Source organism: Maylandia zebra, unplaced genomic scaffold (assembly GCF_041146795.1).
Source record: "Maylandia zebra isolate NMK-2024a unplaced genomic scaffold, Mzebra_GT3a scaffold11, whole genome shotgun sequence".
Taxonomy (NCBI): Eukaryota; Metazoa; Chordata; class Actinopteri; order Cichliformes; family Cichlidae; genus Maylandia; species Maylandia zebra.
The window spans coordinates 7754182-7777363 of NW_027490041.1; the positions used below are offsets into that span (position 1 = coordinate 7754182).

General features: G+C 41.2%; 1 protein-coding gene and 1 long non-coding RNA gene across 2 annotated transcripts; both read left to right on the forward strand.

Annotated features, from left to right (window-relative positions):
- Nucleotides 1–201: 201 nt before the first annotated feature.
- Nucleotides 202–14217, forward strand: LOC143416104 (phospholipase D1-like). Its single transcript, XM_076881484.1, has 5 exons — nucleotides 202–219; nucleotides 11831–11947; nucleotides 12239–12487; nucleotides 12911–13004; nucleotides 13343–14217. Exons 1-4 carry the CDS (start codon nucleotides 202–204, stop codon nucleotides 12962–12964), a joined length of 438 nt encoding a protein of 145 aa, XP_076737599.1. The 3' UTR covers nucleotides 12965–13004; nucleotides 13343–14217.
- LOC143415967 (uncharacterized) lies at nucleotides 7427–8118 on the forward strand. The gene is made up of 2 exons (XR_013096395.1): nucleotides 7427–7657; nucleotides 7975–8118. It is a non-coding gene; the product is annotated as an uncharacterized LOC143415967 (long non-coding RNA).
- Nucleotides 14218–23182: the final 8965 nt, after the last annotated feature.

Below are 23182 nucleotides of genomic sequence, written 5' to 3' on the forward strand. Positions count from 1 at the left end.
TTGCCCACCTCGGGAAACAAAAATGTGTTCTTTTACTTGTCAGATGAACATATGAGACACTTTGACTCTTCAGTGCAGTGTGGAGCCTAACAAAGATCTGTTTTGTGTCCCAGCTGATCAGCAGGAGGAGGAGAGTCTGACGGAGCAGCAGAGGAACATTTTCAGCTACTTGGACTCAGCTCAGCCACTACAGAGGAAACAATGAGCTCAACACAGAAGGTGACAGACAGAGCAGGACCATATGACCAAAGATATTTATCACCATATACATTTGAACATTTGCCATAACGATGTAGCTGACGATAGAATTGACACCAGACAAAATACTTTCCAGCTGCACAACTTTATTAAAAAGCCATCAATGTATTTTCACTGAAACAAGCAGCTGTTGTTTATGTGGATTAAAGTTATATAAAAATGTAACAGTGCAAATGCAAATTCCTCGCTGACAGTTTAACCAAAAGGCGTTTCCAGTGGAAACTGGCCGACACATCCTGAGCATAACCATGTATAATATCCACTAAACTTCAGAAGAGGTTATACAGTCGTGGCCAAAAGGTTTGAGAATTGCATAAATATTGGAACCTGGAGAAGTTGCTGCTTAAGTTTTTATAATAGCATTTTGCCTGCACTCCAGAATGTTATGAGGAGTGATCAGATGAACTGCATCGTCCTTCTTTGCCATGAAAACGAACTTAATCCCCAAAAAGCCTTACCACTGCATTTCATTGCTGTCATCAAAGGACCTGCTGAGACCATTTCAGTGATCGTCTTCTTAACTCAGGTGAGAATGTTGGCGAGCACGAGGCTGGAGATCATCATGGCTGTATCCCGATTCAGGTTCTGCAGCTTTAAAGTCCTCAAGGGCCGCGGACTCAAAGACCGCTAAGGCCGAAGTGCGAGGCTCGTAGGCTCGTGAAATGGGACGTCTAGCCTCCGTCGCGCTGCCCAGGTTGCCTAGCAACCATGATACTAACAGCTGGAAACGTTTCATACAGCTTTGTTTGACAGAAATGAAGGAGAACATATTTAGTTCATTTGTTTCTACATGAGCTCTGTGTGATTTGATGAGTATCTGAGGCTGAGACCACAGGACTGTGAAACATGATTGTTGGGCTTCATTTCTGTGCTGAACAGTCGTTTAAGATTAGCTGTAAATAACAATTAGCTGATGTTGTTCATGAGACTAAAGTCATCTCACTGTGGTAATGTAAATATAATATGGCCAATATTATAGTTATTATATTAATCACTTCACTCACAGACAAGTATCTGTGACAGTGTGTATACAGATGTATCATATATAAGAGACAAATATTGTTCATTTAATATGTTGGTACTAAATGTGGCTCAATGCTTACATATATGTGTAAAAAGCAAGTGTACGAGCTGTGATAACTGTGTCTGATAGAATGAAGAGTAGACTGATATATGAAATATTCCTTTATTGGGTGAGAAAATCAGACCATGTCATAACTGCTTTAAGTCACACAGAATAGATAAATTCAAATTCAAATTTTATTTGTCACATACACAGTCATACACAGTATGATATGTAGTGAAATGCTTGGACAACTGCTCGTGACCTAAAGAAAACAAAAAAGGAAAAGGCTATGAATAAGATAGGAAATAAATATGAAAAATTAAAAAGGGTAAATTTAACTAGGAAGGAATAAAATATAAATTAAGGTTAAAAATGAAATAACTGTACAACACACTGGGAAAGAATAAGATAAAATATATAAATTAAATTGAAAATAAAATAACTGTACAACAAAATACACAATATAGAACTATATAAGAATGTATGAACAAAATACACAAGAAGTATAAATAAATATATACACAATAACAGCAGCAGTGATTTAAGTGATGAAGTGAAAACAAAGTCCAGTGTGTGTGTAAGAACCATATGTGTGGGTCAGTACTGTGTGGTGGTGTGATTGAGAGACCGTATCGCCTGCGGGAAGAAGCTCCTCCTCAGTCTCTCTGTGTTGGTCTTCAGGGAGCGGAATCGCTTTCCTGACCTCAGCAGAGAGAACAGTCTGTTGTTGGGATGGTTGAGGTCCTTCACGATCTTCCTGGCCTTGGTCCAGCACCGCCTGCTGTAGATTGAGTGCAGGTCAGGGAGCTCGGAGCAGATGGTGCGCTCAGCTGACCGCACAACCCTCTGTAGAGCTCGTCTGTCCTGCATGGTGCTGTTCCCGAACCAGGTTAAGATGTTTCCCGTCAGGATGCTCTCTATGGTGCACGAGTAAAAGTTCCTGAGCACCTTGGAGGGCAGTTGGAAGTCTCTCAAGCGTCTGAGGTGGTAGAGACGCTGACGGGCCTTTTTCACCACGGTGTTGATGTGACAGGACCATGACAGGTCCTGCGTGATGTGAACTCCGAGGTATTTGAAGCTGTCCACTCTCTCCACTGGGCACTCGTTGATGACGGGGGTCTGGTAGTTCCTCTCCTGCTTAGTGCTGAAGTCCACTATCAGCTCCTTTGTCTTACTGACGTTTAGAAGGAGGTTGTTCCTCTGGCACCAGTTCTCCAGATTCCTAATCTCCTTCAGGTAGGCCGTCTCGTTGTTATCAGAGATCAGGCCCACCACGACGGTGTCGTCAGCAAACTTGATGATGGTGGTGGAGCTGGTAGTGGCCACGCAGTCATATGTGTACAAAGAGTACAGCAGGGGGCTCAGAACACACCCCTGGGGGGCTCCAGTGCTGAGAGTGGTGGAGGCTGAGACATGTCTGCCCATCCTTACTGCCTGTGGTCTGCCAGTTAGGAAGTTGGAGATCCACTGACACATAGATGAGCTGAGTCCCAGATGCTCCAGCTTGGTGGTGAGTGTGGAGGGAATTATGGTGTTAAATGCAGAGCTGTAGTCTATGAAGAGCATTTGAACATAATTCCCCCTTCTAGTGTCCAAGTGAGTGAGTGATGTGTGGAGGAGATGAGAGATGGCATCGTCTGTGGAACGATTTGGACGGTAAGCGAACTGTAGTGGGTCCAGTGTGTCAGGCAGTGAAGAAATGATGAAGTCTCTGACCAGGCGTTCAAAGCACTTCATCACTACTGAGGTGAGGGCTACAGGGCGATAGTCATTGAGAGAAGCAGGGTGGGGTTTCTTCGGGACAGGAACAATGATGGACTCCTTGAAGCATGTGGGGATCACCGACTGAGATAAAGAGATATTATAGTTATTATATTAATCACTTCACTCACAGACAAGTATCTGTAACAGTGTGTATATAGATGTGTCATATATAAGAGACAAATATTGTTCATTTAATATGTTGGTACTAAATGTGGCTCAATGCTTACATATATGTGTAAAAAGCAAATGTAGGAGCTGTGATAACTGTGTCTGATAGAATGAAGAGCAGACTGATATATGAAATATTCCTTTATTGGGTGAGAAAATCAGACCATGTCATAACTGCTTTAAGTCACACAGAATAGATATCAGAGCCTTAAACAGGCTGACTTCTGCTAAATGGGTCAAACTGGGCAGAAAGTCTACAAACACATAACATCCTTATAGAATATGATGTAACACTTGTTAAGGTTCAAAATTGAGGAAGGAGAGTACAAACCACCCATGGTCCAGAAGCTCTTGGTCAAACAATGATTTTTAATGAATACACACGTGTGGGAAGACAACTCTGTACGCAGACAGCAATTAGTCTTCAACTTAATCAAAGCATGAACAGATATTTTATAGCATCAGGGTTTGATTTACTGACGCCCCTTCATGCGTCACAGATACATTTTATACATAGATCAGATCAACACCACAATGACTTTTAACCCAGAAGATCATCTTCTATTTTCATGGATGGTACTTTCCGTTCTTGTCTTAAAGTGAATTGTTCCTCTTTCTTGCCGAGACATGACTAATCTCTCCTCTAAATAAATCTAACTCATGTGTGTGTGTGTGTTGACCTCACATGCTCTTTGTGTCACCTCTTCACCTACTAACTGTCTGTGTCTCGTCCTCAAATGCTCTTTCTCAATTCACCTGTTGCACTTCTGACCTTTCACGAGACCAGAGGCTCACTGAGACTATATGTATGTCTTCTACTAAATAAATGTTTTAACCAAGAACCTCTACTTAAAACCTTAATATGAAATGACCTGATATATAAGTGTTTTGTAAGCATGTATTGCAATTCCTTCTATGTTCTAGTTTTCCCTCAGCATGTATCACCTGAACAGTCACGTCAGTGAAGCTTAAGACCTTTAAAGAACCTGAACATCAACTCAAATAAGCACAGATATGCATTGTGTACACAATAGTTATAACGGCATCTGAAATACAAAATTAACATCATCATAAACATCTTAAGGCCATCTTAAAGCTATCTGTTACATTGTCAAAGCAATGATCATACTGCAGATTATATTATTAATGCAATGGTAATAATGATGATTATTTAACAATAGCAGTAAAATAATTTCCCTGCTCCACACACTATAGATCAACTTAGCTCAGAATATATAAAGCATATAAACAGTTACAGCAATATGATGCAACAAACACAGCAGCTACTGATCCAAAATACTCAAAGCTTCATAGAACTGAAACCAACATTTATTTTTAGCTCCATTCTGCTGCTGATACAGACTTTAGGTTTCTGAACATTAAACTTGTTGCTGCCTTTCATAGTGTGTAACTTGAAGGCCCTGAGTACTTTCTCCCACACTGGAAACACTGGGATGATCACATTATTTGAACATTACCTAATAAGACTGATTCAGCACAGACAGTTATGTTAAACTTTCCTAGCAGTCCTTCACAAACAGGGAACAGTCTGTCTATTCTCTCCATCTGTCAGCTGCTGCTGGCTCTTCCTCCTCCTCTTCCTCACACACTGCTGAGTTTGTCCTGGTGGATCATCAGGGCTGCAAAGCCTCACAGATGATGTGCAGCAGTGGCTCCCTCAGTCTGTCCTCACTCTGGACACTTGCAGTCGTCACACATGGAAATCAAATGTGTGATAAGCTGCAGGATTCAAACACAAGTGTAACTTATAAACACATGTTCATACTTTTATTCCACAATCAGAGAGAAAGAAACAGAGAGAGAGTGCAGGACAGACAGACAGGTGACAGTCTCAGGTGTACACACTGCTACACAACAGCACCAGAGAAGCAGGATTTAGTGTTTGTGTTATTACGAGTGTAAACAAGAAGAGTTCCAGATGGTGCAGTGGACACATGTGTGACTGCTGTGATTAAAGCATCTTTCTTTCAGCTTAACGAGTGAACCGTCAGCTCGTTCAAACACACGTTAAAGTGCGTTTGGCTCGACACCAGCGAACAGAGGCAGCAATATAACACAGCTAACATTAACAGTGCAGTGAATCCTGCTTGTGCCGTGATGTTCAGGACTGCAAACCGAGCAGCATCACTGACTTTCAGCTTGTTGTGTTTGTGGATATATGACTGACTTTAATTATCCACAAAATCATCACATTCTCTGTCAGATTAAGGTCGACTATTGAACGGCGTATATTTTAAAGGCTTTAAAACCAAGTTAACGCTGAAAGTACAAACATCACTAATGTCACATAACTCTGCCGACAAGGCATAGCTATGGCTATGAAATGCTCTTTGTGTATCACTTCTTCATTATGAAAGATGTCATTAATGCACTAGTAATGTCTCATCTGGAGTATTGTTCAATCATTTGGTCAGCAGCTAATGAGACAGATCTTAACAGACTTCAGTTAGTCCAGAATAAGGCGTCCAGATTAGTGTGAAGATGTTCATACTATACTAATATTGATCAAATGCATAATAACCTTTCTTGGCTTCCTGTACAGGCTAAAATATTCTATGGCTTACTTGTAGTTCTAAAGAAAGCAATTCTGTTAAACACACCACATTTATTCTGCTCAGCTGCAGTATCCAGATGAAATACATCATCATATTACACAGTTTTCAACAAACTGCAATTTAGTAAATGCTCGAGTTAAAAGTAACGTTTTGTAAAACTGTTACATTTAGAGCAACTTTTAAGTGGAATAAGTTGCCTTAAAAAATTAGAGCATTATTCAAAACTTCAATGAAGACTTAAAAGCCGATTTACAGAGCTTTTAGTTGTTGTAAATATTGTAAGACATGATTTGTTTTTGAAATTTGTGTAATGTGCCTCAATGTTATTGATATTATTATTATTATTATTGATTGCTTATATTTGAACAATTGTGAAACCTCACTGTGGATGTAAGAGTGAAATTATGTGGATATCTTGAATCCACTTTATTGTGTAATATTTTATGTGAGTATTTGACGGAAGACGAGCAACATCTGTTGTGGAAGCTAACGGGGTTCCTTTAGAATAAACAAACATAGGATTTATTATCACTGAATAATTCTGTATAAATCTATACAAATTATAGAAATATGTAATAGGAAACAACAAAATAATCTAAATTATAAAATAATGTGTGTGTGTGTGTGTGTGTGTGTGTGTGTGTGTGTGTGTGTGTGTGTGTGTGTGTGTGTGTGCATGATTTTAGTGTTTGAACAGTCATGAATTATCTTTAACAGCAGGTTGGATGTAATGTGTTAGAACTACCAGCAGGTGGGGATAAGAGACCTTTAAGGTGTTTGGTGCCACGCTCCACCTTCAGGTTTAAAACTAGTGTTAATGGAGTTTGAAGGTTGAGTTTGTTCCACGACTGCATTTCACTCACTGCCTCTGTTTGTATCTCTGTCACTGCAGGACCAACATGGAGCCAGAAGTCAGCGCTCTCAGGAGGCCGACAAACCTCACAGAAGAAAGGGAGAGAAAAAACACAGCTGTGACGAGTGTGGGAAGGGTTTTACTCTGAGGGCTAAACTAAAACAGCATCAGGTCATCCACACTGGAGAGAGACCGTTCAGCTGTGACTTGTGTGGAAAGTCTTTTTCCTTCAAGGTTTCCCTAAAACAACACCAACTCATCCACAGTGGAGTTAAAGCGTACAGCTGTGATCAGTGTGGCAGAGCTTTTACTCAAAGTAGCCACTTACAGAGGCATCTAGTTACCCACTCTGGAATTAAGGCATACAGCTGTGATCAGTGTGGCAGAGCTTTTACTCAAAGTAGCCACTTACAGAGGCATCTAGTTACCCACTCTGGAATTAAGCCATACAGCTGTGACGAGTGTGGGATGGAGTTTACTGTGAAGGCTTCACTAAAACAGCATCAGGTCATCCACACTGGAGAGAGACCGTTCAGCTGTGACTTGTGTGGAAAGTCTTTTTCCTGGATGCGTTCCCTAAAACAACACCAACTCATCCACAGTGGAGTTAAAGCGTACAGCTGTGATCAGTGTGGCAGAGCTTTTACTCACAGTAGCCACTTACAGAGGCATCTAGTTACCCACTCTGGAATTAAGGCATACAGCTGTGACGAGTGTGGAAAAACTTTCGGCCAGAGAGGGAGCCGAAATACACACCTACGCATTCACACCAGACATGATGTGTACTGCTGTGAACAGTGTGGCAAACAGTTTACAACAGACGCACAGTTACAACAACACATGTTTACCCACACTGAGGAGAGACCTTATCGATGTGACCTGTGTGAGAAGACTTTTAAATCTCCACATCACCTGAGACGACACCAACAGATCCACACCAGAAAGAGACTCTACAAGTGCAGCTACTGTGAGGTATGTATTTATATTGTTATCTTGTCATTTTAGCCTGACTGTTTGGAACAACTCTGCTCATTAAACTGTGTTAGCATGTTAGCAATTCTACTGCATGGAAAAGCAGCTCTGAGTGATTATTCAGATTTTCCTTTCAGTTATGATTTTAGTATTACTGTAGTATTATGGTGGTAGTATTGTAGTTATTGCAGCCCAGTAAACTGAGTGTGTTAACTGAAACAGTCAAATGTAGTTGGACGTCTGCAGAGATGCTCTTTATTTCAGGCGACGTTCAGGATACAAGGACTGACTTACACTGTCTTTGTGTCTTTGTTTAGAAGCAGAGCGACACAGATGGATCCAGTTCTCAACCCTGTCATCACTGTGGTGGTGGGAAAGACTTTCATTGTGACCTCTGTGGAAAAACTTTCAGTCGGCAAGCTGCCCTTAAAACACATCAACGTAGACACACTGGAGACAAACTGAAATACTGCAAAGAATGTGGGAGAAGCTTCACCACATCACATCACTTAAAACAACATGAACTGATTCACAGTGGGGTTAAAAAGCACCTCTGTGATCAGTGTGGGTCATCCTTCACCACTGCATGGAAGCTTAAATCACACAAACGAGTCCACACAGGAGAGAAACCACACAAGTGCAGACACTGTGAGAGAAGCTTCTCACGGTCAGGTAGTCGTAACATTCATGAACGTGCACACATGGAAGGAAACTACAGCTGTGACCAGTGTGACAAGAGCTTCAGGAATCTCAGTTCATACTCTGAACACAAACGATCCCACGTTACTAATAAACTGTTTCACTGTTACCAATGTGCCCAAACATTCACCTCATTGTCTGCTCTGTGCAAACATCAGCGCGATCACTCAGGGCTGAAATCACTCTCATCACTGGATAACAGTGAATCTGAAGACACAGAAAGATCCTCTGGTTTCTGTGTCGGACTCAAAAAGCTTGAGATCAGGCTCCACAGAGTTCAGATAGAATCATTTAAACTTGTGTTGAACTGAACTGGTTGCTGGGCTGAACTTCTACATAATACAGATCTACATGGGATCTTCTTTTCTGTTGTTTTACTGAGTCAGTTTTGTCCTTTTTTCTCTGTCCTGGTTTTGCTCGTCTGTAAATGATTGAAACTCAGTCAAATAGTTCATTGTTCTCCAGCAAAACGTTTTGGAAACTCATGTTTAACCTTTAAAACTCTGACATGTTTTAGCACACAAGGCTTCATCGGGGAGTTCACTCATGATTGGACCATGAGAACAAAGGTTTTTAGTTCTTTCAAAGAGAGTCTTGGAGATGTTGATGTTTCTGTTTTTCTGAAACCACCTGAAAGAAAAACTATTTTTCTTGCTTTATGTAGTGTGGAAGTTTTTAATGTTTCTTCATCTGTGATGTTCTTGAATGTGTTCACGTGAAGATGGTACAAATAAACTGTCCTTTCAGCTTTAGCTCCTAATTTATTCATTATTTATGGTTGTAGCACAGCAGCCGTCTCTTGATTAACACATGGAGGGCTCGGGATCTGATGGTGTCGTCTCCCTAATTTGCCCACTCAGTAAATCTCACTCATGGCCAAGAAATTGAAATAAACCTTGTTTCCCTGCTGGATAGTGATCCACTGTAACTCTGCTCCTCCTTCCTGTTTAGGATTTCTGTGGCTGAAGTAAAATTCCCTCCATCCATCACTTATCCCAGCTAACCCAAAGTGAAATAAAGTTTTGCTGGTCTTAAAAAAGCATTACAATAATGGGCATTACCAATGCAAACTGAATGATACAGAAGATGAAAGAAGAGACTTTGATCAGTTAATAAAGCTCATGATCTGGATTCATTGTGGCTGCTACACAGATACTTCTGGGTCACTTCTCTCAGTTAGGAACCTTCCTCACCAAACTGACTGTTGGACCACACCCCTGGTTTCATGAGAAATTGTTTCAGCCATGATTTCTCTTCCTGTATTTCAGAGTAAAGACTGAAGTGACAAATGGAAGCATGTTTAAAAAACACAATGTGAGAGAGACGTTGAGGTCCTTAGAAGTTACCCTGGGTTTTTCTGTCACCCTGCTAGATGTTACACACCTTGTTATTGGACTGATTTCTACTGCTGGACTACTCCTGCGGAGAGTAACAATACTCTTACTAATTAGCTCCCTTTCACACCTTTGGGGATATTTATTTTTGTGTTTGCAGCGCTGTGAGCCAGAACAGCGAGAGAAAAATCTGCAACAGCGACGAGCCGAATGCTTACGTGAATCGCAGCAGCTGCACATGTGCTACGCTGAATTAGAGGATATCTTTGCTCTGGATTTCTATTTCTACTTTTTCATTTCTATATGATTCTTCTTGCATCTAAACAGAGATGATTCAATTTGCTAAATGTTGATGGCTCTTCGTGCTCAGGTGTAAATGAGACGTAATATTTGCTCTTGGTTTGGTTCTCCTGTACAGAACCTTGCAGTACAACAGAAACCTAAAAACATTATTTGTAGTTGTTATTCTTAGTTGTTCTGCTGCCTAAATACCACAGGGTCTGATTATGAAGTTATTGAGCTGCACATACTTTACGACCTGCTTAAGTTCGAGGTCACAGCGTCTGTAGAGCAGCTGGAACATAATGAAGTCTACAAGGTTAAAGTTTTCTCTTCAGTTATTGTTCTTTCTGCTGCTTGGTTTGATGGATCTGAGAGCTTTTGTTTTTATTATTGTTATTATAATTATCATTAATATTTTACTCTCTAGAAGCTTTAAAATAGTGTTTGTGTTTGAAAACATTGATTTAAGAATTGAACAGAAACATCTGTCCTTCTGAAAATCGCCCAAAGGCACGGAGACAAAGTCAAAGGATGCAACCTGTAACTTTCTCTTCCTTCATGTCAGGACCATCATCCATGATTTATATAAAATGCATATAGCAACAGTAGCACTTTAGTTTGGACTTTATGATTTCTGTAACTGGAAAATATTATTTTGTTTAAAGACAGAAGTGACCGCATAGTTGCAACATCAAAGGGAAATATGAATTAATTAGCATCAAGTATATTTGTTGCTTAAGCGTTTGCACTATAACTTAAGTAGGATTATAACTTTTAAGGAAGGAAAGATTTCAGATATTTAGTTCACTGTTTCAGTTATTTTATATGAAATTAAAACATTTACGTTGGTCAAATATGATGCTCTAAATCAAATAAAAGTTTGAAAATAAATGATGTATTTTTAAATGCTGCAACAAATGTTCACAAAAAGTAACTATAATTAAAACCAGTTAAACAAAATCAAATGTTTGAATCATGCTTAACCAAATGCCAGGCTGGAGAGCTGAACCTAAAGTATACGTAGAAAGATTTCAACATCTGAGCAGTTTTTAATGTTTTTATCACATATAAATGTCACAGCAGTGGGTCCTGGCCCAATGCTTTGTGTTTTTGGTTTTCTTTGACTCTTGTTTTTCTTGGTTTTTGTTCTTCTTATTTATCAGGCTCTCAGTAATCTTAGTTCTCCCTCCCTCAGTGTTCATTTCAGCCTGTGTTTAGTTTCTGTTCCCGTGTCCCACGTTTCATCGTTTCATGTCGAGTCAGCCCTGTCTCTCTGTTTCCTGTGTCTCCCCAGTCAGCCCCGCCTCCCTCGGGCACTCATGTGTGATACAGAGTAAGAAACCTGACTACATTTGCTACACTCTCTTTATTACCTGTTACTTTAAAATTCATACACTAATTATGTCTGCCCATCTCTCTAATGTGAAGGTCAAAGGTCAACATCCCAGTGACATAAGAATAATCCCAAAGGGGCAAAGGCAGCGGTTAATTTAGCACATTTAGCATCAAGGGTACAGCAAGGATATACTTTTACTTATTGTGGCAGGGGTGTGGTCTCTGGCCTGCTGCAGTGGAGGCTGGTGGCGGGACGTTGGACGGCACAGGTGAGGGTGATGGAGCTCATGACTCTCCCCTTTATAGTGACGGAGGAGACTGGCGTGGGGGAAGCGTGTAGTGGAGGAAGCCGAGGAGAGAGCTGGTTTCTGGCTACAAAGACGGCGTCAAACCAGAAAAGATTGCTCGTGGTCAAATAATGTGTCAATCACCTGTGAATCAAACTGTGTGTGGCTCAGTTCATGTCACAGTGTTATTTAGTATATCTTCACTTGTCTCACTCTCCTTCTGTTCTGTCCATCAGGACGATCCTCAGCGCTTACACAGATCCTCCATCGATGTTTTGGATCCAATCAGTGATCAGTTCTACGAGGAGGCCTGGATGTTCACCAGCGCTCGCTACACCTCCATCTACCAGAAGGTGAGTGTACTCCTTTGTACTCAGATTAACATTTTACTTCTTAAAATACATTTTCATATATGAGCTTTCTATTATTTCATGGGCCATTTAATCAATATTAAAATTACAAGCATATCAACAAAGGTGAAGCTGGTTTTTTTCCACTTGCTGTCACACAGTCATGGAGGAATACAATAAATACATAATCAGTCATAGATCCTGAACAATGACATTAAAAGAAAGTCTGTGGCTCTAAAAACTAAACAGTATAAAGACATGCTCCAAGCTGCTGTTTCTCTCCTACTCCTCTAGGTTTTCCACTGTCGGCCATCCAGCGATGCTGGAGGGCTACCTGGCCAATGCTGGCCTACACAAAGAGGTCCTGGCTCGGAGGAGCTGAAGAAGATCCTTGCCTTCCTCGTCAGTTTCCTCTTCAGTTCCTATCCCAACAAAACCTTCTTGCACCTATTAGCTCCAAAGAGGCTATGGTGCCCGTGGAGGTCTGGACCTGAGGCCTGTGCTCATCACGTGGATAGAAAACACTCTGACACCATTCTGGAGGTCTGATGGGACTCTGACCAAAACACAGATGAAATAAAACTTGTGGCTGGAGCTTTTAAAATGACTTTTTCACCTCATAGATTAATGCTCATAATTGCATGTTAGCAAGACAGCATCTCCCCAAGGTGAAACTCTCAGGAGACATTTACTCTTAAACTGTAATCTGGTTGAGACTACTTGAGGAGATCTTAGTAGCGAGTATGTGGATTTAGTCTCTTCACCAACAGCAGACAGACCCATGCCAAGAAAGCAGACATGTTCTCAAAGAAAGCCGAGAGCAGAGATTGGAAAAAGCTAAAAAGAAAAAGCTGCAGCTTCAGACGACTATCTGCCTGTAAGGCTGAAAAAGTCCAGTTACGCTCTATTTTGGAAAAGCTCCCAGTTTTGGTAACCTGGACTTTTATTTCCCCTCTTCTGCTACAGATGTTGACTGTGACCTCAGAGGCCAACTGGACCACACAGCTGCAGCAGGAGTGAGGGAGAGGAGTCTTCATCCAGCTTCAAAGAAAACATCCAGGTAAAGTGACGTGGATCAGCGGATAAAGCCGTCTCCACTTTCAAAGGAGATCCTCTGAGAGAGAGACTCTCTGAGCCATTTTAGCCTCAAATTATAGGACTTTATAGTACAGCAACACTTTTAAAGGACAAAAATAACATAAACTGTGACTGTAATACAAACAAAGTATTGCATGTGTTTTTAAAAGTGTTCCTCCGATGGGCAGGATATCACTATTAGACTGTCCCACCAGCCAACTTCAACAAGAGACCACAGCAGCATTCAGTGATCAGCACAGATGTTCCTCTAACACTCAGCATCTGATCCCTGTTGGTCTGTGTGCTTCTGCTTTTGCTCAGTTAGAAACCCTGCAGCAACCCGACCCAAAACTGTGTCTTCTTGTTGGCCTCAACGTTGAAGTGTCAAACGTCCAACATCTGGAAAGGAAACCACGCCAGTGTACTGTGATGTTTCACCAACATGTGGCAGACGCTGGTCCTGCCTTTCATGCTGACATCAGCAGAGAGCCCCGCCTACCTCAAAGCCTCCCCTGTCATGTATTGATCAGGATGATTATGAAGATGAGCGAGTGCAAATAAGACTGTAAAAGTCCACGAGCAGAATGTTTGGATGCTTTCTAATGATTCATGAATATCATGAGAGTGTTTGTGTGTTTTGTCTTTTCTTTGCTGACGTTTGTTACTAACAAAGACAATTTACGCTCTGTGTGTGTTTTCATCCTTACCAGCCGCACTCTAACTGCAATGAAGGAAACAAACTGTAGAAATGGTCGACTCAGTGACTTCATAAAATATTGAAGTGGTTCAGGTAGAGCCAGTTTTTAAATGACCATGAACACTGAGCGTATTGTATCTGTACAGCATGTTTTTCTATTAGACAGATTTGTAACAGAGGCCTTGCTCTCAGTAAGTTTGAAATCCTTTTCTGATTTATTTTGTAATCTCTGATCTTTGTGTATCCTGCTCAGTTTGCATGCTGCCTGTAGGAGTTTCTGTCTTTGTATTTGAAGAGAATTCATTGAATATACTCAGCTGCTTCCCTTTGGTGCCTCACACATCACTGAAGTTTTTCAGTGTCCAGTTATTTGTTTTTAATAGCTGTTTGAATTCTCTGTATGTTTGACCCTGTAGACTGTTTAATGGACTGCTCGTCTTCCTGTTTGTAACCACTGCCTGTTTAGGACTAAAGATTTGGATTTTTGACTTTAACACAGCCTCTGCGTGTCGTCCCTTTGTGTCCTCGTCCTCTGTGAATGTGTCACAGATGTTTCCATGATAATAACACAGCTTTCCCACAGTGGCTTGCAGCAGCATTTATTCACAGCACATTTGAGAAAGGTTCAGATTAACTCGATGAGTTTATATTCAGAATGATTCTGACAGTGGGCCACTGTGAATTGTGATCTTTCATCAGGTCAATGTTTAAGTTCAGTATTTCAAAGCAGGAGCTATGAACAGTCATCATGTTGGCATTAGAATTATTATTATTAATCATTATTAATAATGTCGTTACTCATGTATAACTTTGATTAGTATACATGAATTTTATCAATAGTAAAAATAATGAATAATTCATGTATAACTTTTATTGTGTTTTGCATATTAATTATATTTAAATAGAGATGTTGACCCTGTCTCTACAGTAGCATCAGTGTAACATACATTATTGGTCCAAGCTGTCATAAATGGGGAGCCTGATCCTTTATTATGAAAACATGACGAGTATTTTTCTTGTCAGTTGGGAAGAAGTTGGTCTTTTTTTCCTTCTTTTTGCTCAGTTTGTCTTTTCTTTGATAATTGAAACTCTGATCAAACCTACTCATGTTCACAGCATGTAAAAGCAGCTGACAGTCCGTGGCATTGTTGTTTGTAGAGGTGCAGTGTAGTGGGAGCATAAATCAAAAGAAAACAGTAACATTTATGTAATAAAACATTTGAATGAAAATGAACAGGCCCTTTATGAACTTCAAAGGGATCTGAAAACAACACTTTTTAAAAGAGTATCTTGGGGTGTAGGTGGTCAAAATAGAAAACTGAGCTGAGACTCTAAGTTCAATCCATCCATTGGTTTTTACTTAGGAGGAAGAAATGTCAGGCTGGTGCAGGCTGGTTAGGTGCATGTGGTTATCTTTACCTAAATGAGTTCACTTTGTGGCTGCCAGGTTGGGCAGAAGTACCTGTCCCCTGTTAGGCTTAGTTAGGCTGTTCTCTTCTAATCAGACAAATAAGGCGATGACTTTCTGCGAACAGTATTTCTTATAACTCAGCAGTATAATGCATCATAAAACAATATCATTCATTCACAATAAATCAGCAGTCTAATGCAAATCAGTTTAATAAATGCAATAGTTATTACCTTTAGGTTATTACCTTTAAACCTTTAGGAGAGCCGTCTCTGTGCTGTGGTTCACCCTAAAACCAGACTGGAATATCTCCAGGATCTGTCTATCATTGAGAAAATCAGTAATCTGAGTAAAAACAAGTTTTTCTAAGATTTTACTTAAAAATGGTGAGTTGGATACAGGTCTGTAGTTATTAAAATCATTACAATCCAAATTGCTCTTCTTCAGAAGGGGCCTCACCACCGCCGTTTTAAAGGCAGCAGGGAAGACACCCAACTGAAGAGAGCAATTCATCATGTATAAAAGCTCAGCCTCAAAAAATCCATAAAGTGTTTTAAAGAGTGAAGAAGGGATTGGATCTAAAAGACATGTGGTGGGTCTCACTGTGGAGAAAACTTTCTGCAGGTTCTCAGCATTAACCAGGACAAAGCTGTCCAGTGTCTCCTCAGGTACAATCGAGCCCTCAGATGTGTTTAAAATCATATCACGATTAGATAAAATATCAGATCTGATGGCGCTGATTTTTCCCCTGAAGTGGTCTGCAAACTGCTCACAGAGCGAGTCTGTTCTTTGGGAGCTGTTAAAATCAGGGTTAAATAAATGATCTATGGTGGAAAAGAGGACCTTGGGATTATTTTTGTTATTACTGATTATTTTGGCAAAGTATGAATTTCTTGACTTCCTTAATGTATTATTGTACATTTTAAGTTGCTCGCAAAATATTTGATGGTTGATAGTGTTTTTATTTTTCCTCCACCTCCTTTCTGCTGCCCTGCAATTTCTTTTGAGTTTTTTGACTTCTTCGTTTCTCCAGGGTGATGCATGTTTTACGTTAATCTTTTTGGTGGTGAGTGGAGCAACGGAGTCAAGGCTTTTCTTCAGTTTGCTGTTAAAATAACTAAAAATCAAATCGCAGGATGCAGGTAAAATCACAGGGGGGCATTCGTCTAAAACCCTGGTGAAATTTGCAGCCACTTCAGAGGTTAGATAGCGCCTCCTCACAGTTCGCACTGAGGTCTTCCGCTGAATAAAACCGGTGATGTTAAAAAACACACAGTAGTGGTCAGAGACAGCCAAGTCAACAACAGAGGACACGCTGGTGGACAGCCCATGGGTGATGACCAGGTCCAGAGTGTGTCCTCTGTTGTGAGTCGACTGCGTGACGTGCTGGTAAAATCCAAACAGTGAAGAATGTTTAAGAATTCTTTTGCTGCAGGGTCAGAAGGATTATCTATGTGCAGGTTAAAATCACCGGTTAAAATTATCATGTTATATTTTGAGTGTATGTTTGTTAAAAATTCAGAGAATTCCTTGATAAAAGCAGCACTGTCTTTAGGTGGTCTGTAAACTGTGACAGATAAAACTGGAGGGCTGCTGAAAACAATAGCATGGAATTCAAAAGTGGTAAAATGATCAAATAAAATTTGTTTGGAGGTGAGTGTGTTGTTGGTTAAAGATGCAGTCCCACCACCTCTCTCACCACTTCTAATAGAAAAAGAGAAATTAAAATTTGGTGGGGAGGCCTCAGTGAGAACAACTGGTGCATCCGAACCCAGCCATGTTTCAGTTAAAAATAAACAGTCAAGTTTATTATCTAAAATTAAATCATTAATAATAAAAGACTTGTTCCACAGAGAGCGGACATTTAAAAGTGCCATACTGATTGAGACTGGTGGATTTTTGACAATAGAGTTGAATGGATGTTGATATTTTTGAAGAGGCCGGAGGTTATTAATGTTTTTGGAGTTACTGGATTTATGATAATTCTGTTGCTCTGTTTGTGATTATGACGGGTATTGTGTTGACTGTGGGAGAGAAAGGTCCGAGTCCAGAGTTTTGTGTATTACTGTTAAAAGTGGAACAAATATAGGAGCTGGGACCAAGGGGACATCAGTCAGTAGCAGACGGATCAGCAGGTAATGTCAGTTTGGGGTAGTGACAGGGCGGTGTGCGGCAGTGCTGTACGCCAAATGCCAAATTGGCGGACAGCAAACGGCGTCCCCAGGCGTTGAGGTGGAGCCCGTCTGCCCCAAAAAGATGCCTCCTCTCCCAGAAGGCATCAAAGTTGTTAATAAAACCCAAGCCGTGGGAGACACAGGCGGAGGAAAGCCAGGTGTTAAGGCTGAGCAGCCGGCTGAAACGGCCTATCCCTCTGCCACAGGTGGGGGTGGGCCCAGAGATAAAAGCACTCACCTGCAACTGACCAAGGAGGCTGAAGAGTTGGAGGAAGTCCAACTTCAGCAGCTCAGATTGCTGTTTGGGGATGTCATTGGTGCCGATGTGGATGATGAGCCGGTTAACCTGTGGGTGGGATGCCAGAATGTTGGGAATTCTGTCCACTATGTCAACAACAGTGGCTCCCGGGAACGACAGCGTGAGCGCCCCCCTCATCCGCACGTTCCTGATGATGGAATCCCCGAGGACCAGCGTGGAGAGAGGAGGTGCCACCGGGGGCTGTTGGCCATCTGAGACGCCCGCGCCGCGACACCGGAGGTGTTCAGATGGAGATGCGCCAGCCGGACTGCGTGAGTGACTCCCAGGTTTAGCTCTGACTCTACGCTCTGCTGAATCCTTTGAACCTGCTGATCAGTAAAGCTCTACGTGCTGCAGCAGATTGACCTCATCTGTGTTCACAGGTGTGGACCTCAGCGCTGAGGTGCAGGAGACTTTCATTCAGTTCTCCCTGCAAACAGCATCCAGCCTGGAAATACTGTCATCTTTCCCACAAATGGTGCTCTTATCTCAGAGAAGAAGTCTGATGTAAATAACTGCAATCAACAGTGATGTTCTGCACAGATCACTTTTCCATTTTGCTCTCTAGATGAGTCCCAGCTGCCTGACCTTGTGTCCAGGTGATCGTCTCACTGAGGAGCTTTTGTTCTGAAAATCTCACGTCCATCACCTGTTTCCTTTTTACTATCTCTGCTCTTTCTTTATTCACAATGCTCATAATATCACACAATTATATTCATCACCTGCATGTTTTTATCCAGCTGCTGTTAGAACCAAACAAATAAAAAGGATGAAAAGCCTGAAATCCTTTGATTTATTACATTTGAAACAAATATGAGAGCATCCCTAACAGCACAGCTGAGACCTTTGTTTTAATCAAGCCTTTGTATCGACACACTTGTAAAGATTCATATACAAAACATAATAGAATAAATCAATATAAAATACACATAATCACAAAAATGCAGCCATGTTGTGAGTTTGCATCTAAAACATGCATGTTTCCCTTTGTACAGGCAGATTTACAGCAGACAAAGCAACACGCTGATCGACTTTGACCGCTGCAAAAACAAAATACCCACCAAGTCTGAAGTCGATCAGAGGAACTGTTGACAGACTGACAGACAAACAGATGCTTGATTCATTAGTGCGATTAAATGTTCTTCTTTAGCAGCATCACTTCATGTGTTTGTGTTCCAGGAATAAAGGTCTGTTTAAACTGGACGTCTCCTCAGCATCACTCGTGCTGTCATGGTTTCAAAGCTGTGCAGAAAGAATCTGAGGGATGATACAGAGGTGACCAAAGTTACAAACATCCAGCTGTGCTGCAAATGTTTGCAGAGCTCCAAACTCTTTGGCTTTCTGCAGAGCAAGTATGGAAGAAGCACCTGAGCTAACTTCAGTTTAGACGATATGAGGAAAAATGCTGCTTCCCAAAGTTTCCTACAAGTATCCAGTTTATATTTAGAGAAGCGAAGGCTCTTTATCCTGACAACTACTCCCTGGTGGATCCCTGTCCTGTGACAGCAGCAAAGACTGTGTATCAGTATCATCAAAGCCACTTCAATAACCAGTGTTTAAAGCTCTCTAGCAGATGGACTTCAGTGGCAGCAGCCTCTGTCTGCTGTGTACAGAAGGTTCTCTGATGAAGCACACAGCACATGCTGCACTACAACAGCAGCAGCAGCTCAGCTTCAGTTTGCTTCGACGCCCTTTTTGACCTGTGAAACAGCAGAAAATGAAACATTTCAACACCCGTTTGTTAGCGTGAGCTATTCTGCTGTTTTTCATCATTTCACAGGTGAAATAAAATCACATTTACTTCCTGTAGGAGTGATCGTGTCCAGCCTGACTGAGACCATGTGCTCCATCCTGCACAGGTAATAAACCTCTGACATGAAGGGCTGTCAAGTAGTTTTAGACAAATGGGGGTAAAAGAGACGTTAAAAGCTTAAAGAGAAACTACATTTTCTAAGAACTGTCTGACGTTCACCTCTCACACAGTGGATACGATTCTGCCGCTGCAGGAATAATCTTTGTGGTTATGAAACTGTCCATGTGTTTGCAGAAAATGTCACATGTTCAAAGCCATCCCAGCACCTGGGGTTTGTATAAGTGCAGCTGCTGGTGGGGAGATAGTCTCACTCTTCTATATAAAGAGTCAGCAGGCAGCAGATCTTCATCTGTGATCTCCTCCATCATCACGTCTTCACTCTTCAGCAGCTATGGCTTCACTTCGTGCCCTTCTGGGAGTGGTGCTGTGCTCCTCATGGTTTCTGCTTCTGCCTCAGGCCGACTTTGATTTACAGAGTCATCCATAATATTTTTTATTTTTTATTTTACTGCCCATCTATTTTCATACAAATGTCTCCGTCTTATGGAAAAGGGGTGGAGCTTATCCAACGAGGACAGGCAGGGCCCCCCCAGACAGTTTAGCAGTCTATACAGGAGGCTGACCTTTGCAACATGTACTTCTATAATGACTTCACCATTTAGGTTATTTGGTTATGTTTCACCCTGGATTTTGTGTGATAATATTTATTTTGTCCACTGATTTAAAAACAACAAACTATATGAATATAAAACAGAGTGAACAACAAAACATCAGCTTTGGAAACTTTGATGTAAAATTCTGCAGTTGTTTTCTCAGATATAGCATAAATCAAACTAACATACATCAGTGTGTTATTAATGTGCACACACACACACACACACACACACACACACACACACACACACACACACACACACACACACACACACACACATGTGTTACCATAAACAGCTCTTATGCTTCTGTATGATTCTCAGTGCTTTCCATTTACATGTCCACAGGTTGCTGTAAGTGGTGCTTGACTGCAGTTTGCTCTCATTTCAAGTGGTTTGCTGTCACAAAGCCAACAGGAAGTCCGGCCATGGTTGAGCCAACTGAAGATGGGTTGAAGGTGGCGTCCTCGTTTCCTCTGAGTGCGAGAGGACAGACAAAGCAAACACCGTTTGGACAGCATTAAAATATTTACACTGATGATTAATGTTGTGTCTTTGCACCTGTAGCGATACATGTTGGAAAATGGAGACTTTAGCCACCAAGACTGACGTGCCTGGAAACTTCCCTGTGAGTACGCCCACAAAGACAGGAAACAGTTTAGCCACCGCGGTTAATCCTCCATCATCATCATCCAGTATTTTTCACATCTTTTCTTCTGCTGTTTCCCTTGTTGTCAGTCACGGGGTTTGTGACTGAAATGCGTGTGGTCGACGGGAAGCCTGACGAGTACGGCCTGAATCATTCCATCAACACCGGACGGAGTGAAACCTTTGTTGAAAACAGATTATATGGTAACGTTGCATTTAGCTTCAGTAAACTGTGAAGTTACAGCAGCAGATTTACATCACGTGGCTTCACAGGAAGTAGTCTGGACCTCAGCGCTGAGGTTCAAGCAGCTCTGCTTGCAGACGGCATCCTTCCTGAAAATGTTCTTCATCTTCCTCAAACCAGAACTTTTACATTGGTGCTGAAGTTCTATATAAAAACTGCCTGAAATACAAAGTGATGTTGTGCACTGATTACCTCACACTTTCCATGTTTCCTTCTACAGAGGAGTGTCCGCCTGAGTGTTTTGTCTGATCTGTTGTTGATCGTCTCATTGACACTGCATGCAGATCTGACACCAGGGCTGGACTGGGACAAAAAATGGTCCCGGGCATTTTGACTGGAGACCGGCCCCCCAGGTATTAAAGGAAAAACCATGAAGCCTTTGAATGAAAACAAACGCTGTTGTCACAGTGATGGACGCTGTCTTGTTGGTATACATGCATCAGTCTAATAAACTTAAACCTGCACCATCCTCCCTGTCCTGGTATTCTAAACAGGAAGTAGACTGTTGGTCGAGTTAACCTCCTGAACATCTACAACACACGGTGGAAACCTGACATTAAGACGGAGACTAGAGGTGAGACATGATCATTGCTGATTACTGATGACAGATTTAGATATATTTTCATAAACCTTTCATTTGCCACATCAATAAACAGCACGGCAGGGCAAAATATGTTTTCTAACATGGCAACCTTTAAAAAGTGAAAGGAGACAGAAAGACAGCTGAGAAAGAATCAAACGGACTTTTTGATGCATTTTACACACAGTACTGGTGCAGAATCTAGAAAATGTGGGAAACACTGGCATCATATGCAGTACTTACTTCTGAAGAAATTATGATGGGACCCTAAAAAATGACTATGTACAATAATGGATTTCTATACATTTTACATCAGATGAAAACGTTTGTTGTAAGATTCAGATAATTATTTATTAAAAGTGAGACATTTTAAATGAGAACAAGAAAGAAAAGTATGTCTTTGTGCCCCCCTCTCCCTGTTAATGCCCTACCTGCCCCCCTGGCAACACTTTGCTAGACCCGCCCCTGCACAGTTACCAGCTGTCAGCTACACAAAAAGGATCCTGGTGTTATTTGTCTCTCAGAAACAGTTCATAACTTCAACTCATTTTTGTTTTGTCATGTTTTGTTCTTTACATTGTCTTTCTTCTATATAATTGTTAAACATTTAATAAATATGTCTACAAAAAGATTTTAAAAATCAGACATTTCACACAGACACCCAAATGATTTCTGACTGATGAAGGGGGCTGAAGGTGCCCTGCTCTTGCCCAGCTTCTGCTGCTCTCTCCCTGCTCACTGTCAGCAGCTGGCAGCCTCGGTCCTGCCTGAGACTCTTCATCTATCAGTGCCAAAGAATATGGGAAATAGCAACGCACAACATGCACATTACAAAACAAGCACATGAATCAGCATTACATTCATTAGTGAAGTGCTGACGTTCGTTCCTAAACTTTGGGCCTTAATTAACATCACTGTGAACTAATGTTTGCTTTGCTTCTTAACCAGTGAAGCAGCGAGGGGCTTTCTGAGGTTCCTGCTCGTAAATGCCCAAAATGAGTCGAGTATTTCTCTGCAACTACAAACTCTGTTTTCATCAGAGGTGTAAATATTACAGCACTGTGTCAGAGTCACTGAGGCTGGAACACAGAAAAAGGAAGTAGATGTATTTATTTTTAGACTTTATTGCCTGGAACCACTTTAAAAATACGCTTTGGGTCACAATTAACTCCAGAAACCAGGAATCCACATATGAACATTATCTGTGCAGAGATTTATGCTTCTGAAGGTAAACAGTGAAAACTTGCAGCACTAAATGCACAGATAGCCAGGCGTTTCACATTTTGGGACCATCTGCCAGTTTTCATTTCTTAGGTATTGAAGAGCAGAAATGATTGAATTTTATTTACATGCTTAAAAATGTTTGCTTTTGAATATTATTTGAAGAATTACCCACACACTCAGGCACTGTGGGCCTGTTTCCCTTTGCACAACCGAGTGTTGGAAACGGGCCTTTTCTCTTTAAACTCTGAGGGGCTGTAACTTTGGCTTCTATTGGCAGATTTGCATGATTGACCCTCTTTTTAAAATAGTTTTAGCCAAGAGAATCAAGCTAACATCACTGTTTTTACGTCAGCTCACGTCACACGAGCTGTTTCAAGAAAAGTCCTCCTGTCACACAGCAATGCCTACATGAATCACACCAC

Bases quoted from the DNA above. Each gene is read 5' to 3' on its own strand.
- LOC143416104 (XM_076881484.1), top strand. The intron at 11,948-12,238 runs GTGAGTGTACTC...CTACTCCTCTAG, and splicing joins ACACCTCCATCTACCAGAAG to GTTTTCCACTGTCGGCCATC. The intron at 12,488-12,910 runs GTCTGATGGGAC...CTTCTGCTACAG, and splicing joins ACTCTGACACCATTCTGGAG to ATGTTGACTGTGACCTCAGA.